Source organism: Mercenaria mercenaria, chromosome 1 (genome assembly GCF_021730395.1).
Source record: "Mercenaria mercenaria strain notata chromosome 1, MADL_Memer_1, whole genome shotgun sequence".
Lineage (NCBI taxonomy): Eukaryota > Metazoa > Mollusca > Bivalvia > Venerida > Veneridae > Mercenaria > Mercenaria mercenaria.
In genome coordinates this window covers 51,888,224-51,904,125 of record NC_069361.1, presented here as the reverse complement: position 1 = coordinate 51,904,125, position 15,902 = coordinate 51,888,224, and the positions used below count along the sequence as shown (strand labels likewise).

Sequence of the window (15,902 nt, the reverse complement as noted above, 5' to 3'; positions counted from 1 at the left end):
ACTATAACTGCACGAACGTTATCCTTATGTTACTGCAATTGGTTTCTATGACAAAGCTATGATGAAGCTAATTTATTTACAGAATTCTCTTGAACACTCAACACTGTTTTATCAACTCACAAAACTACCAGCATTTGCGTTTAAGAAATATCTGGGAGATTTATTCAGCAAACAAATCAGAAAGCAAAATTATTGCACGCCTAATGCTAGTAGAGTGGGCAATTTGTTTCAGTGCATTAAAAGATTACACTAAGAACTAAAACATTTGTCATGGTTAAAATTTGAGATTCCGTTGCGCTCATTAAGGAGAAAATCAAAAGACGTAGTACAACATTTAATTTATTAATATGAGTACACTTTGCTTAAAAAATAGTTCTATTAAAATTTAATATACTATTAGATATTCTCTTCTGAAAAACATCAAATATGCTTCATATTCAACAGATTTGTTTTCAATACTTCCGGAAAGACTACATAACCAAGTTAAACACATTGCTTTCTTGCAAATACATGCATTCCAGTCTTCGCAATTTTGTGTGTCTTTTTAAAGAAATTGTGAGATTATATCGTGTTGAGTAGAAACTAACTTGTAGTGTGAAAAAGGATTTAATCTCATTTAAATCTCATTTGTCATAAAAAAAACAATTGTGCAATTTTTCATATCTCATTAAAATTTCACTTCATCTTAAGGGAAGTTTAGATTACATTGGCAATAACATTTAAATGTGAAATCGCCAGATGTCGGGTTTAGGATCCAATTTTATTTGCATTTTAGGAGAAAAACTGACAAAATAATCAAATTGTAAATTACACGAAAAGAATTCAATGTAATTTTACGTCTTTTAAGGCCATTTTATGTGAATACAGTAGCATCATTAAGATTTAATTATGTCACAAGAAATGACGCTGTACTCTTCTGGTCTTTATGCTAAAACAGAAATGTAAACAGTCAGATATCTGATATTTTATGGGAGGTAGCGCAGTGGGGAGGGACCTATAACTTTTACATTCTCTATACATTTGTCTGATACTTTTATTCATTGATTGCATAAACTCATTTCGTTAATAGACCTAAAGCGTTTGAAAATATTTACATAGCGGCTGTCAGTTATCAGACTGAACTTTATGGAAGTAAAATAAACTAAATGTTACTTTGCTAATATCAAACTGAAACCTATTTATTTATGCAAACAGTATATTAATTTATAAGTGGGAAAATTACTTTGATTTCTTACTGGAAAATAATGGTTTTAATAATGTAATTTTTTTCTAACTATTGCAGTGTCGTATGCTATTGTAATATCATAATTGCATCGTTGCATATGGAAATTCTGGCAATCTGTTAAAACTATACTGACTAACTGTTATTGAAAAAATACATATAAACCAATAAACAATACTTTTTTGTGTAAAATAACTATGTAAATAAAATACAATGATTAAACTTTATGTACTACTCCAAGAACAGTGTTTGCACATTTGTAGATTTATCTTTTTTATAAGTATTGTATATGAGTATAAAGATGATATCATTGAGATACTGGCGATAGCTGACTCTTACTGAATGTACACTACACCCCCCTTGAAGCTTATCAACAACTCGTTTAAATAACACCCTATAAAAATTTAAGAGAGCATGGAGCTGTACTGGTATGGACTTGATGTCCATTGTCAATAAGTGAAAGAACATTTTTGTTGTAGTCCAAAATGGTAGGTTTAGCTGGCCGGTCCCCCAATTAGCTCGCCTTGTCAACTTTGAGATCGCCCTTACGCCAATGGAACAGATCTTTCATTCAAATGAAAGTGCCGATCAGCGTAGATGCGTAAATGTATGAAACACTGCATAATATCTTTAAGATGTAATGCAAAACTGGTGTGACTTAAATTATCGTATATATGCCTCTATAAGGGCGATTCCTTTGCATAAACACAATTATAGCTAAACCTGAATTGAAACAGGACATAAGATAACGAAGAGTTATAAAAATTGTGTAACGAATGCAATAAATAGATCAAGTACAGAACATATCATAGTGGTAACTCCATGTTCAGTTTACAGAGTACTTTGGTTGAAGGGAATTAGGTGCAACACGCTGTGCATTCCTGTCAGGTTTGTGCATTCAATGTCTTTTGGAAAATCTGCTCTGTCTAATACTTAAATGTTACTAAAACAACACATTATTTGTCATGTTTGTCAGAGGTGTTGGCAGATATTTTTGTTACAAATTTTGAAGAGGAATGCAGTCGAACAGTCATTTTCGAAATATATTCCGCAGCATGATTTGAAAACATATTTGTATATTACCTGAAAATATATAGAAAAGTACCTCATTCGCTAGACATAGTACTTTTAGATCACTTTCAATCAAATATAGTATATGAACTTAGGACAAAGGGTTTGATCATATGTAACATGTAACATGTTTTGCTGTTCGGCAAAGACGTTGAGAGATTTAGAAACATTTCCCTTTTTTCCCTTTTTATTAAACACTTGCGTAAGGGCATTCACTAAATGAATGTTCTTTATTCAAAGAAAACGAGGTGTTGGTATTTTGTAGTTTCGCTATAAGAAAGGCATCGGCGAACTTCTAATAAAACATATGCAAACCAATCCTGTTATATTCTCTTTTAAAATGAGGTTTTTCTCATATCTTGTCATTTTTATGAAAACAGAAATAAATGTTTAAATATCATGTCTCATTTTATTTTGATCCTGAGGAAAACAGTTTATCATATCGGCAGTTAAAGCTATCTTCGAAATTTCAAGTTTTTATATGACTTCATTTTTTTCATTTCAAAGTAGGAGCAGCACATTCAGGATTGAAACATTATCAAGTTTTATAAAAATTATCATTCTGCGGGAAGATCTATTGGGAACATAATGAATGCAGATACGATATGCTGTTTATGAAACGCAATGGAATGTGCAACCTCTCATCAATTTCCCTAACACCAGCTTAAAAATGGATTTTCTTTAATACAGATTCATTTATAATAACTTGATCTGCGATCCGAAAGACAAGAAAACAAACGAGTATCACTTAGAAAAGGCATTTTACAATCGTCACACGGCACATAAAGTATGGCGGTGTAAAACCGTTTAAAAGCAAAAGGAACATCCTTTGGAAGGAATAATGCAAATGAAACCGGCGAATTCATGAACACAGTTTATAAAGAATGTGTCTCATTGCAGAGTTGGTGCAGCCGTTATGCGAATGAACGGAATTATTATCCATTGGAGCACACGGCAAAATTACTCATTTTTTTGCATGTTCGCAATGTATAAAATGCATAATAAACTGACTAAAGGTTAGGGTTAGTATCACCATGGTTACAAAATATATACATTTAAGATATTTTCGTTCAAATTTAGTTAATCCGGTATATACCGGAGTCTGTGATATATCACAGGTGCACCAGCTCTGTATTTAGTCACAGCCGTTTATAAGAATTAACGAAATATAAAACATGCATAATGAGATGACATGTTTACTCGTACACAGTGTTTTGAATGCTTTCAATGAATTCGAATGTGGAAGACGTCTCATACATAGTTTATTGTCTTTCAAGCATTAATTGAATTTTTTTTCTGAGACTCAAACACTAAACTGTTAATATTCCGGATACAAAAACACAATTGAAGAATAAAACATCATTTTTTCTGAATTTAATTAAAACAGTTCAGTTAAGAAGAAACAAACAAAAAAAATGCCAGTAAGATGTTGATCTCCTGTTGGATACATATATCGTAACTTAAAATATCTGCAATATTGTGTCTGTCAGATTAACACTAATGTTATGTGTAAAAGCATAGCTGCACTTTACACTTTTTTTTACCTAAATTTGTATCGAAACGTTTACTTTTGACATGTTATCGGTTAAACATTACCAAGACTAAAATTCCATATTGTCTTTAGTTACTGTTAATAAAACTGATGTATAGTTTAGGATAATTTTTCAACATAAGCTTTTGCGATTAAAATGCGAAGGGTTGTTTAGCAATCAGAAAGAATGAGTGGTATCATAGATAAGTAACGCGTGTTCATTTCTATGTTTTTACATGGTAATTTGCTTTGTTAAAATTGTAAATTCATATATGGTTAAAGAACTTCTATCGACAGGAAATATTCAATGTATATCAAAAGCTTAGTTCTCATTCGAAGGTATAGCAATCACAATTTTGTTTATAAATTCGCATTTTGTGTCCGAAGAAACAACCCCTCAGCCAATATTTTTAACAGTGCACAAACCTGTAATTTTTCTATAATGTTATTTAAATATCAGTGTACATTGAGTTATATGTTTTTTTTTTACCTGACTCTTTTCGTAATCGGTCATTCAGACAATTAAAGACGATATTTTGCATTGCGCATCACTGCGCGAAAAGCGCATTTCTCATCATTGTACTTCTTTTTTTTTTTGTTTTTGTGGGGTGGGGAGCGTTAAAGTTACAACGACAGAATCATAGGTCGTGTGGCGAATGTTCAGCTTTGGAATGTAGAGGAAGAACCAAGGTGCCCTTCTGTGCTTTATTTCATCAAGGGCGGGCTCCTGGGTAGAACCACCGACCTTCCGTAAGCCAGCTGCATGGCTTCCTTACATGAAGATTTCAACGTCCCGAACGAGGTTAGAACCCATCGGTGTAGCGTAAGTGATTCGATTGCAGCGGCCACTTGACCACGGAAGCTTTTCGCATTATACTTAAGTTCTGGCTTAGGGAAGTTCAGCTAGCTGTTTAAAGAAAGAAAATAAATGATGGGAAACCCAGAGTAACAAAGTTATAAAAAACTTATAGATAATATGTTGTGCTTTATGTCAAAATCGTTGAGCACTTTTGCATGTAAGACATGTCTATCTGACCCTGAGACTGAGGTTGTAGTTGTGTCTTCCTTTGTATATAACAAGTAAAAATGCAAATTGCAGTAATTGCAGTTTTTATTTATTTCACATACATATAATTGGAGAAATCACGATATTTTTTTATAAATTGGAGATGATAATGTATATGACATAATTTGCAAAAAATAATTAACACGTGCGCACGTAATTACTGGACGTATTAGTTACTACGTGCGCACATATCAGTTTATACATGTACGTGAGAAAAATATTTTTACTAGTACGTGGGCTGTTTTTTGGACTAATATTAGTAATTACGTGCGCACGTATTAATATAAAAAACATTTATATCACCTCTGTGCCCCCGTAGTTCTTAATTAGTATGTTATAAATCTTCTTTTCGTGCGTAATGTCACATAGGAATTTTTTTTGATACTTTTCAATAGGATCATTTCCCTTTTATGTTGGTTTCTCATAATTTTACACTCGTCTGTAACCTAATGACTCAATTGCTGATACTGGGCATTTTTGTAGCTTTTTCTGTTTTTGTTTGGTTTCACGTCACACCGACGCATGTATACCATACGGACGAACACCTATGTACAGCCACCGACCTTCAGTTAGCCAGTTGGATGGCTTCCTCACATGAAGAATTCTACGCAACGAATAAGGCTTCAACCCACATCGGTGAGGGGTTAACAATTCCGAGGGCTTAACCACTTGGCCACGGAGGCCGCCTTAAAGTTTGCAGCTTTAGAATAGAAAATCTGTGTAGTAGAAAGAAACTACCAAGTTTGTCTTGTTATAAATCGACATATGTCAGACCACTTGGAATCATAGTTATATCTTTAATTTTGCAATCCCATAATCGTGTCGGCGCGAAATTCCACAGATGACGGTTAATGTGTCACTGTAAACCCTCTTTGATACGTTGTTTATGGCAACAGACAAAAATATGCTATAGTAATATCAAAGATGGAACTTTGACCAAATTAACTTTAGGTAAATCAAGTTTTCTATTCGGGGAAAAAGAGAAAAAATGTCCACGATAAAAGTGCTATATTTCGATTTTAACTTTTTTTTTTATCTCAAACAACGAGGTTAGAATCCACCAAACAAATGCCTTTTTGAAACTCCTGATGATGAATGTGCATGGATGGAACATAATGGATCATAAACGATTGATTAAATGTAGCACTATTCCCTTACAGTAGCACGTTAAAGCAAAAAGCGGAATATTTACGTCCGTAAACAGGAAAAACATCATGACGTTACAAAGGCAAGCAGTCACGCAGAGTTCCGTATGGATTTGTGTTATCATCTGCGGCGTAACGTTATATGGTTTTCGAAAAATAACGTTTTATGTATACAAAAATATTGTACATTGGACAAAGAGGAACCATCATGTGTTTGATCTTTATCAGGTTTACGTAAAAATAAAAAAGAATACTGCATGAACTGAAAATAAATACGTAGTGCATTATACGTAATTTACATGGGAAGAGTCATCTACAAACAAATACTAATCATTCCTGCTATTGAAGGCATTGACCTCCAGATTTTCTTTAAATCTGAAGTTGATTTATAGTATGAATATTATAACATGAGTTTTATTTCTTAACGGTAATAAAAATGCCAAATCAAGAAAAAGGTGCACGAGTCGGGAATCAAATCCGGGCCACGGCGGTAATTAAAGTTTTCTTGAGTTCTTGACCAATACAACAAATAGGAGTATTAAATGGTCTTTATAATTACGACAGTTTGCCTCCGGGGCCCCGTAACAAACGCTTTTTTAAGTTTGAATGGAAATAAGTAAAACCAATTAATTCTTACGTGTTTCCATAATCATTTATATATAATCTGTCAGTAACTAAGATTTCAAAGTCTTAGGAAATGTAGCAAACCTTTTCTTTTTGTTTGTTGTCGTACGATCTTGAAAACAAAAATATTTATATTGGATCAAAAAGATTGACTAATAAAATATCTGTAAATAGTGACCTTGTGTAGATGAGTTATTATTAGAAATGATGTAAAGTGCGTTTCTCTTGTGTTTCAAGCACCAGAAACACGTATCCGGTACGCAAGAAAATGCTGTTTATATCTTTAAAAATATGCTTTGGTCGTGTTTTGTTTTTTGTTTATAACGAATATGTCATAATTCTTTAATGAAAAAAATGTTCTGTATCAAAAATGAATATTTTTTAAAATGCATTCTAAAGTCTGAGTTTAAGACTTAAAGGTCTAATTCAAAATATAAAGTCGAGGCTGAAATATGAAATGGCAACGTGATTCCTTACATGTTAAAATCGGGGCATCCGTGGACGAGTGGTTAAAGTATCTGACTTCAAATTAAAAGCCTCGCTTGGATATATAATTCGTCATGTGATTAAGCCATCTAGCTGGCTTATGGAAGGTATGGAAGTTCGGCGATTCTACCCAGGTGCTCATCCGTGATGAAATAAGGTCTGAACAACACATAGGGTCTTCCGCTACCATTGAAAACTAGAAGAGTCGCGATAGAGCTAGACATTGTCGCTGTGACGCTAAACACTACAAAGTGGTAAAAAAATTAAAGTTAAATGTTAAATTCAATACCTGACTAAATATCAATCGAAGTGCGTTTAAATTACTTCTGTATACTTTTTTATATACTATCTTTACATAGAATATATTTGTTTGTTACAATGCTAGACTGAAATAGTTACCACCAAGTGAACACACTGTATTTTCAGGAGCGACATAATTATGATCCGGTGTTCGCGAATGATCTTAGTAATACATGTAACAGGAAAAGATTTTTTTAATTCTTTGTCTTTTCAATGGTTTCAATTTTGTTTTACATATATTAGTGAAATATGTATTTGATATTTTTTCAGTGTGTCATTGCCAGATAAATCTGTTTGTAATTATAAAGAAAAAGATAATGAATATTAATTAAGGTGATTCTGCATGCTACAATGTAGAATCCGATTAAATCCTTTTTTTTCTTTTTAAAATATTCAAAATATGCTTAGAAAATTTGGTACAAAATAAAGACGGGGTTGTGCGCATGAATGTGCTTCAAACCTAGCTAGATTGCTTTGACCAATTTCTTAATTATAGGAGTCTATGGAAAAAACAAAGTTTTGATGACATTTCGGGAATATAATTTTTTCTACTATGTACATTTTTAATGAAAGTTCTCATGATTATAAATAAACATACACTTTATAGTACGGCGAAATAGTATGTTCCAGACGGTGTTCTTGTTTTTGAAAGATTTACACATAATTAAACAGATCCGCACATTTCAAACTGATTTTAAAACATCAATTGATTTATTTTAGAAAGATATGTCTTAATACATTTACTTACGGGTTGCCATTAATTCATAAAATGATTTTCATTTCCGTATACCGAGTCCAGGCTTTATTCTACGTTCTCCAGATAAATGCCGTCATGCAATTACTTTCTGCAGAACTAGGGTAGCCCTAAATTCATAAATTATTCGTGTAATTATATATGTCTAACTCCATCATTGATCAAGGTTAAGTAAATGAATGATTGAATGAATGAATTAGTTGGATGTTACGGCAAATTGACGAAAAAAAGGCACAGAAGGATAAAAATGTCATTGTTCTAACAAACATTGTACGTTTTGTTCATATAAGTAAATCTATAATTTGATTGTACAGCACAAAGCGCGTGTAATATCTCTATATCTGAAAAACAGATCGTGTCGCTAAGTAACGAGCGGCTGCAAGGGATAATATAGTCACGAGGCTAGCTTTTAAGCGAAGCATTCAGATAGTTTTCTAAATGAGGTCTGTACCGAATGAAAGCATAAACATTAAAGAATTGTGGATAATATATCTGGAATGGGAAATATATAATATGAAATGGAGCAATTGATTGAATATTGGAAACGTGTTTAAATCATGTGCGATATATACACGCGAGATAGCTGTTTTAATATTCGATTAACATAGTATTATTAAAGTAATTCATACATGTACTTTTTTCAGATGAAATACAAAATTTTTGTAACAAATTATTTAAAAATACCTGCAGCAATGTGATTCGTTTAATCAAAGGAAGGAGAATTTTAAATTCAATCACTTCTTTCCTACAGCTTGAAACGAAATTTACTGGAAACTGATTGCATAGTGTTAATTGTAATAAAATGTTGTAATATATATCATGTATTTTATACAATTTGTGGACAAAAATACTTCATGGAGTTCGTTTAAAATATTGGTTCACACCAGAACACATATTGCAATTATGGTATATTGACTGAAAGTGAATACTATAATGTAACTGCACAGAATGTAGCCGTTTTGATTGTCTATATAACTTATGTGTCCTTATCAAACATTCATGCAGCTCAGTTCGCAGCATCAGTCGTAAGAAGCATTGATATCAATATGTTTGCAAACGCTTTAATAAACGTATAATGTATTTGTGTACACTGACGGAAGGCGATAAACAGGCAAATATTGCCTGTAATGGAATACGAAGGGACCTTAGGTATCAGCATAATTATAATTATGTTACTATGCTGTAAACTGGAACAATGTGACCACTAAATATTTTCATGAGTAAAGTACTCGAGATAGACAAATGTATATGTGCGTTTCAAATTTCAAGAATTGCGTATGGAATGTTGATTTATTTGAGTTATCCTGAAATCACACACGTTTTGTTTTTTAGCGAAGCAAACGAACATGAATGCGTTTTCCATTTGTAAAACGTTTTACGAAATCTAGAAAAGGTACACAAATTTGACAAAGTGGTTCTGTTGATATTTGTTTAGAAGATACATGTCGAATATAGCAGTTTTTCAGGATACTCTTAATGTTTGAAGACCTGCAGAGACACTGTATATTACCGTTCTGCTAGTTTACCCTAATCAGACAGTGAGAAAGATTTATTAGTACACACTTTACCTACTGGATTTTTCTCCTTTATTAGTAAGAAAAAAATGTGAGACATGATATAAAAAAAATACATTTGTAATTCTGTCTAAATACTGCACGCCAAAAAGGCAATTTGATATCAAGAACCAGGAAAATGTATATCACACTTAAATTTTCAACATTGAAATATTTACTTTGCATAATGTAGTTCGTTTTATCTATTTGTCAAACTTAATTTCTCCTAGAAAGTGTAGACTTTTATGGACAAATCCCGTTTGATCGTGTTTTCATATTGGTACTGACGAGAATATACTTAGGGAAGATGTGTTGTACAAATGGGAGTAATAGAAAGATTTTACTGAGGATAATGTAATGACATTCAGATAGTTCAATTCCCCGAAGGATTACTTATAACGCATGAAAGGTGTCAGTTTTCCGTGCCCACCAGATGTTGTTTTACAATGCTATTATCGAATGTTAATGTTGGGGAAGATATTGTTTTACGTATGAGAGTTCATGCGAATTCTGTTCTTTTCCAACTCCGGAAACATTTACTGTAGCATGCTGCTTTTAGACATTTGAAATCGAGAACCTGTTTTTCAATGTGATTTATGTTCGTTTGCGAGCATCAGCGCCAGGAAATAACAACTCTGTTTAAGGTGTGATAAGGAGATTTTAAGCCATGAATGCTAGTTATATCAAGACCAACGTAACAAGCGTAAGTCCTGGTAACTGTACACAAAATGATTGCGAAACACAGACTAACACACTTGAAATGTATAACAACGAAATATTTATCACGAACCTGCCAACGATCTTGTACACGTCCTTCATGATGATTCTTGGTCTTCCTGGCAATATTATTGTCTTGTACATCTATTTCTGCAAATGGCGGAGAAGTACCTCCAGGATGTTTATTTTGTTTCTAGCGGCTCTTGATACAATGAACTGTGCTACAACGTTGCCGATGGAAATTTACATCATGAGAAATCCTATCAAGCTTGATCAACCTGTGTTATGTAAACTTTCTCGATATTCAACGTATGTGATGAATTGCTCTTCAGCTTTAATTCTTGTTGGTATCGCTGCCGACAGATTCAAACGTATATGCAGACCTTATCAGCGAGCATTCAGCGAAGATCAGTCAAGGTATATTTCTATCGCTGCCATATTGTTTTCCATGGCAACAACGTGGCCATCTTTAATTCTGTACGGAACGAGAACAGTTCATCATGGGAATGTTACAGGATCAGCCTGTTTGCTTGAGAACAGGTATGACACGTCACCATATCCTCTGGCATACTTCAGTTTCATGATAACCAACACTATAATAACATTTTTGATATTGATCATTTTGTATTACCTCGTAGGGTTACAAATATATAAACATAGGAAGTTTAAGCTTAAAAACTGCACACACGTGGAAAAAGTAGTAGATGATAAGTCAGTTACTGTAAAATCAGAAAAATCCAACGGCGAAAAGCCTAAATCTTCAAACAATGCTGCAAACGATTGCGAGAGAGAGCCATGTGTAAACGATGTAAATGTTGTGATAGTTGTCAAAGAGGAATCCCTGATTCAAAACGAAAATAATGAGGATGAATTGAAACCATATCAGCTAGGTTTACCGTCGCCATGTAAGGACGATGGAACTAGTTGTGGCCTTCTAAATGTACCGTATCAACAAGGTGGGTACCATGGCTCTGATATGAATTTGTCCGATGTTACAAGAGAGACTAGTGCACACTCTATTAACGATTTAAAGGTTGACGAGATACCGATACCGGCGGCAAAAACACTTCCAACTCAGTGTGCAAAACAAACGGTTAAAGAAAAGAAAAAGAAAAAACGAGTGAGATATTTACTAGTGCGAGGCTCATCGACACTAAATGCGTCCGGACGAGCGAAAGGTGTAAACTGTTTAACAATTAGAGTTGGCCGATCTACTTTAATGTTGTTTTTTATAACAATTGCTTATGTAGTAAGTTTCTTGCCTTTCTATATTCTTGTTATTGTCAGACAATCAGACAGAAAGTTTGAGCCTGGGATGTCGAAATCCGAACTGGCAGCCTATCATTTATTTTTAAGGTCATACTTATTGTCAAGTGCTGTGAATCCATTCATATACTCATTTTGTAATGTTCAATTTAGAGAATACTGTAAGGAAACATTTTCAAGAATTTTTCTAAGGAGACAACACAGTGTTCAAAATCGTTCAAGATATTTTAAGCGAAAACATTAAGTAAAGATTTTACGAAAGTTGGCTTAAAACACGATTAAGCGGAAAGCCAAATATTGGCTGTTTAATGAATATTTTATTATTTTTTACTATTTTTATGCATCTCATGCACTCGTTTACAATTTGTTGTTGAAATGTAATATGCTCTGAACATATTTAACAGTCACTTCGCGAAGTAACCTTTGGTTTATACTGGTCGAAGTTATTCTTTGTTTTGTTTACAAATTCAACATTTTATATGAAATGTTTTGTTTCTTTTTACAAAAATCTGATACCAGTTTTACTTCTATATAGCCCGCCCGCTTAGCTCTTTAGGGAGAGCAAGCGTGGACCTTTGGATCGAGGTGCCTATAAATCGATTACCGAGAGATATTTCGAAGAATTATTGGCTGATATCGTTCGTCAGCCACATATTTGGTTAGCAGTAGCTTGCGGAACGTATATAGGCGTTTGTACAAAATCCTATATAATTATAGGCCAATGAGGCAGCTCTAGATTTTTGTGGTGCTAGAGGACCCAAGGTGCTCCTCGAACATTCAGAAATTCAGGCAAGGGCAGGCACCCAGGAAGAACCTTATGCAATATTTCGACATCCGAAGTGAGGTTTTGAACCCTCAGTTACAATGGGCGAGTGATTAAAAAACACCCAGCCTCGGCTCGGAGCCCCCTTGCATGAAACGTATGCTAGTTTTTGATAGACATCGATATTTTCTATCTTTGGAAATCGTGTTCGATTAAATTGATCTGCGGAGTTCCAGGTCGGATGTTACGTGAATATCTGATTTTTATTTTTTCGGATATTACTCTCAGTGATAAATTATGGACCAAACATCTGTGTTTTTGTATCGATAGACAGCCAGCTCATATAATGACAGATGCTGGATTTTGATTTTTTTTCTATCGTTTCTTAAGTAAACTGCTCATTTTTATACGTATTGTATCATTTAGCTTACAGTATTTGTATTAATTTGATGAAAATTAAACGTCTTGTCTTGATAACGTCTGTTTATTTATCTTTCCTTCTCTCCGATACATTTTAGGTCAGTAGCATTTAACATATGAATTTGTTTATTTTGAAATAAGAAAGAATAGGCCGTCGTTTGAACGTCTGCTGAATTTATGAATATATGTACAGTCAAATGACCTGCAATACACAGAGTTAACGAAAGCGATCATCTCAAATTTTGATATTGTATGTTTGAGTCAATTTCATTTATATGTGGATTATATTTATCTTCGTTTTAGACTTCAAATTGAATAATGTATCCACTCTATCGACCAAACGTAACTACTAAGGATGTCACTCCTGCCTACTGCCCACATCTAATACTGCTACATGCTGAGTGTGGCAAGTCTCCGTCTAAGCTTCTAGATCTACTGCATGTGCAATTATAATCCTTACCTGCCAAAAATATTACACTTACTTGTATTTGTAAATAAATTAAAAGGAAGGATTTCATTTAATATTTGTTTAATATATGGACAAAATGCTGCAGTTTGCTACATTTACTCAGTATCAGTGGCTATTGGAGTACAATGGTTCTTGTAACAGCTATTAGATATATTACTTATGGTATAAAGTCATGTTGGTAAAAAACTCTGTCTTTGAAACGAACACGGATTTTAAATAATTTATACCTCCTGAGGATGGACTTGTAAATAATCAGCAAGATAAGTTCAGTGTATTATATTTTATCATAGTTGAGAAAAACGCTCAAGTGATAACTAAACCCTTATCTCCGCTGAAATTGATAGGCTGCAGGCTGTGACAAAAAATATATATATAAACCATTTCTAAAATATCAATATAATTTTGATCCTGTATTTTCAACTCATGTATTTTCTTAGAGTGAAATTAAGGTTGTATTATTCATTAGCATTGTGATTTCTTGTCTTACACTCTGTGTGTGTGTCTAATTCATTACAATTAGGAACTCTTTTCAGTACTGTGTTTTAGTTACTAGAATTTTAACGTTATTTCCTGACATTTAGTTTTGTTAGATTACCATATTGTATAGTGTGAAAAAAAAATGCTGTTTGACAGTTGCAATGTAGAAATTATCTCTGTTCCCGGCTTGATTACTTACAGTGTTAAGTAATTGCTTCAACAAGACAACTACTGTTATTAAATTTGTGGTAAACTTTAAGAGAATTATTCTGGAAATCGTTAGAAATAATAATGGCTTTGTAACTTAAACTACAAGAGTTGCCTAGCAACCAAAATTAAATGCAGTCATAGACTTAACACTATGTCACTTTCATACGTTTATTTATCATACGTTTTGTCGATGTAAGTGCATGTTTGCATGTCTGCTGAACGTTTTTTGAGCAATAAAGATTCATTATTTATTGCAGAATAGTTTTAGCTTAGTCACCATTCAACGTGTTAATAACAAGCACATCAAATATTATAAAGTGAGTAAAACATTCGGAAATTGCGAAATAGCAAACTGTCTACTCTGAACAAAATTTATCTTATGCGAAACATGCATCCTGATAATGCTATGCTTAAATTTATTACGAGTTATAACTGCAAACTGAGTTATATCTTACGAAATCTAAATCCTAAATACCTTTAATTTATAAAACGAAAAGCGTTTGTCAGACCAAGGGGCATCAGTCAAGTTTTGTGTCAATACGGCTGTCTTTCTTTTAAATGTATAAATGAAGGATGGACTGTTTGATCACCTGTACGAACACATACATAATAATTTAATTGTAATTCAAATGAGGATAATAATGATATTATCATAATGCGTTATCTAAGTCTCAATTTATTTAGCATTTTTTCCTGTATATTACCCGGGGGATGAATACTTTTGATTTTTTACGTCTTCTGATCTTTTTTGTAAATATATATTCAAGCCATTACAGATGGAATATCAGCTTTTGTTGTGTTTCCCTAAAATGCTGAGTGGTCTAGTTATAACAGTTTGAATGTTAATGGTACATTGTGACATTAAAAGTTGTTGTTTTTTCTTTTGAAGACATATTTTCCTTCATATATGCTACAAGTTGTGTACATAATGAAGGGGCACATATTCAAAATATGCTTTATCTGATTTGCAAGGACTTGTTAGGAAATTGATACACTTAGTTATTTCCTTTCGACAATAATAAACTCAAATAAGCCGAATATGATTATTCCCTTAACCTTTACCCTGCTAATTTTCTAAAATGGACTGGCCCATCATTCAATTTGGGCAATACTATTTATTATTTTAAGGGGTGTTCACTGCAAATTTACTGACTGAATAGCGAACAGTGCAGACCATGATCAGACTGCACGGATGTGCAGGCTGATCTTGGTCTGCACTGGCCGCAAAGGCAGAATCATTTGCCGGCAGCAGACTTAGGGTTAAATATGAATGTAGTTATGGCTATAATTAGATGTTCAAAACTGCTTTAAGGCTTTGTACAGGACTATATGCAACTTGATACAATTTGTATAAAAAATGATACCTTAAGTTTAAACGAAGCTTAAGTATTACACTAGTATGGAATTTATGAATCCGCTCTACACGGAAGCTCTTAATTTTAAAGCAAAATACACCGCTTTCGTGCGTTACATCGTGAGTTAAAAATCAAAATTATTATTGATGCTGACGATTTCAAACTTGTTGCCCACCATAGGCTTCTGGTCCTAAATTGATCAATTCTAATAACAAATTGCAGAAAATGTCAAAAAAATATTTTGCCCAGATGTAAATTGATAATGATACAACAACAGATCTATCAAGATAGCATTTCATGTTATGTTTATTGCAGTCTCTGCTGGCTGCTAATAATTCACTCAAACTTGGTTCTGTATTGTATGATCGAAAGGAATGTAGTTTTCATTGATTAATGCCAGAAGACAAACGGAAAGTATCGCGTTACGATTAAAAACATTTAATAATTGTGTTTTTTTTTTCTCCAAGGACGTT

General features: G+C 33.2%; 1 protein-coding gene across 1 annotated transcript; it reads left to right on the top strand.

Moving 5' to 3' along the window:
- Nucleotides 1–9,861: 9,861 nt before the first annotated feature.
- On the top strand, nt 9,862–13,134 carry LOC123545589 (D(2) dopamine receptor B-like). Its single transcript, XM_045331916.2, has one exon. The coding sequence runs from the start codon at nt 10,420–10,422 to the stop codon at nt 11,977–11,979; it is 1,560 nt and encodes a 519-aa protein (XP_045187851.2). The 5' UTR covers nt 9,862–10,419; the 3' UTR covers nt 11,980–13,134.
- The last annotated feature ends 2,768 nt before the right edge of the window (nt 13,135–15,902 follow it).

Coding starts and splice junctions, on each gene's coding strand:
- LOC123545589 (XM_045331916.2), top strand. CDS start 10,420: ATGAATGCTAGTTATATCAAGACCAACGTAACAAGCGTAAGTCCTGGT.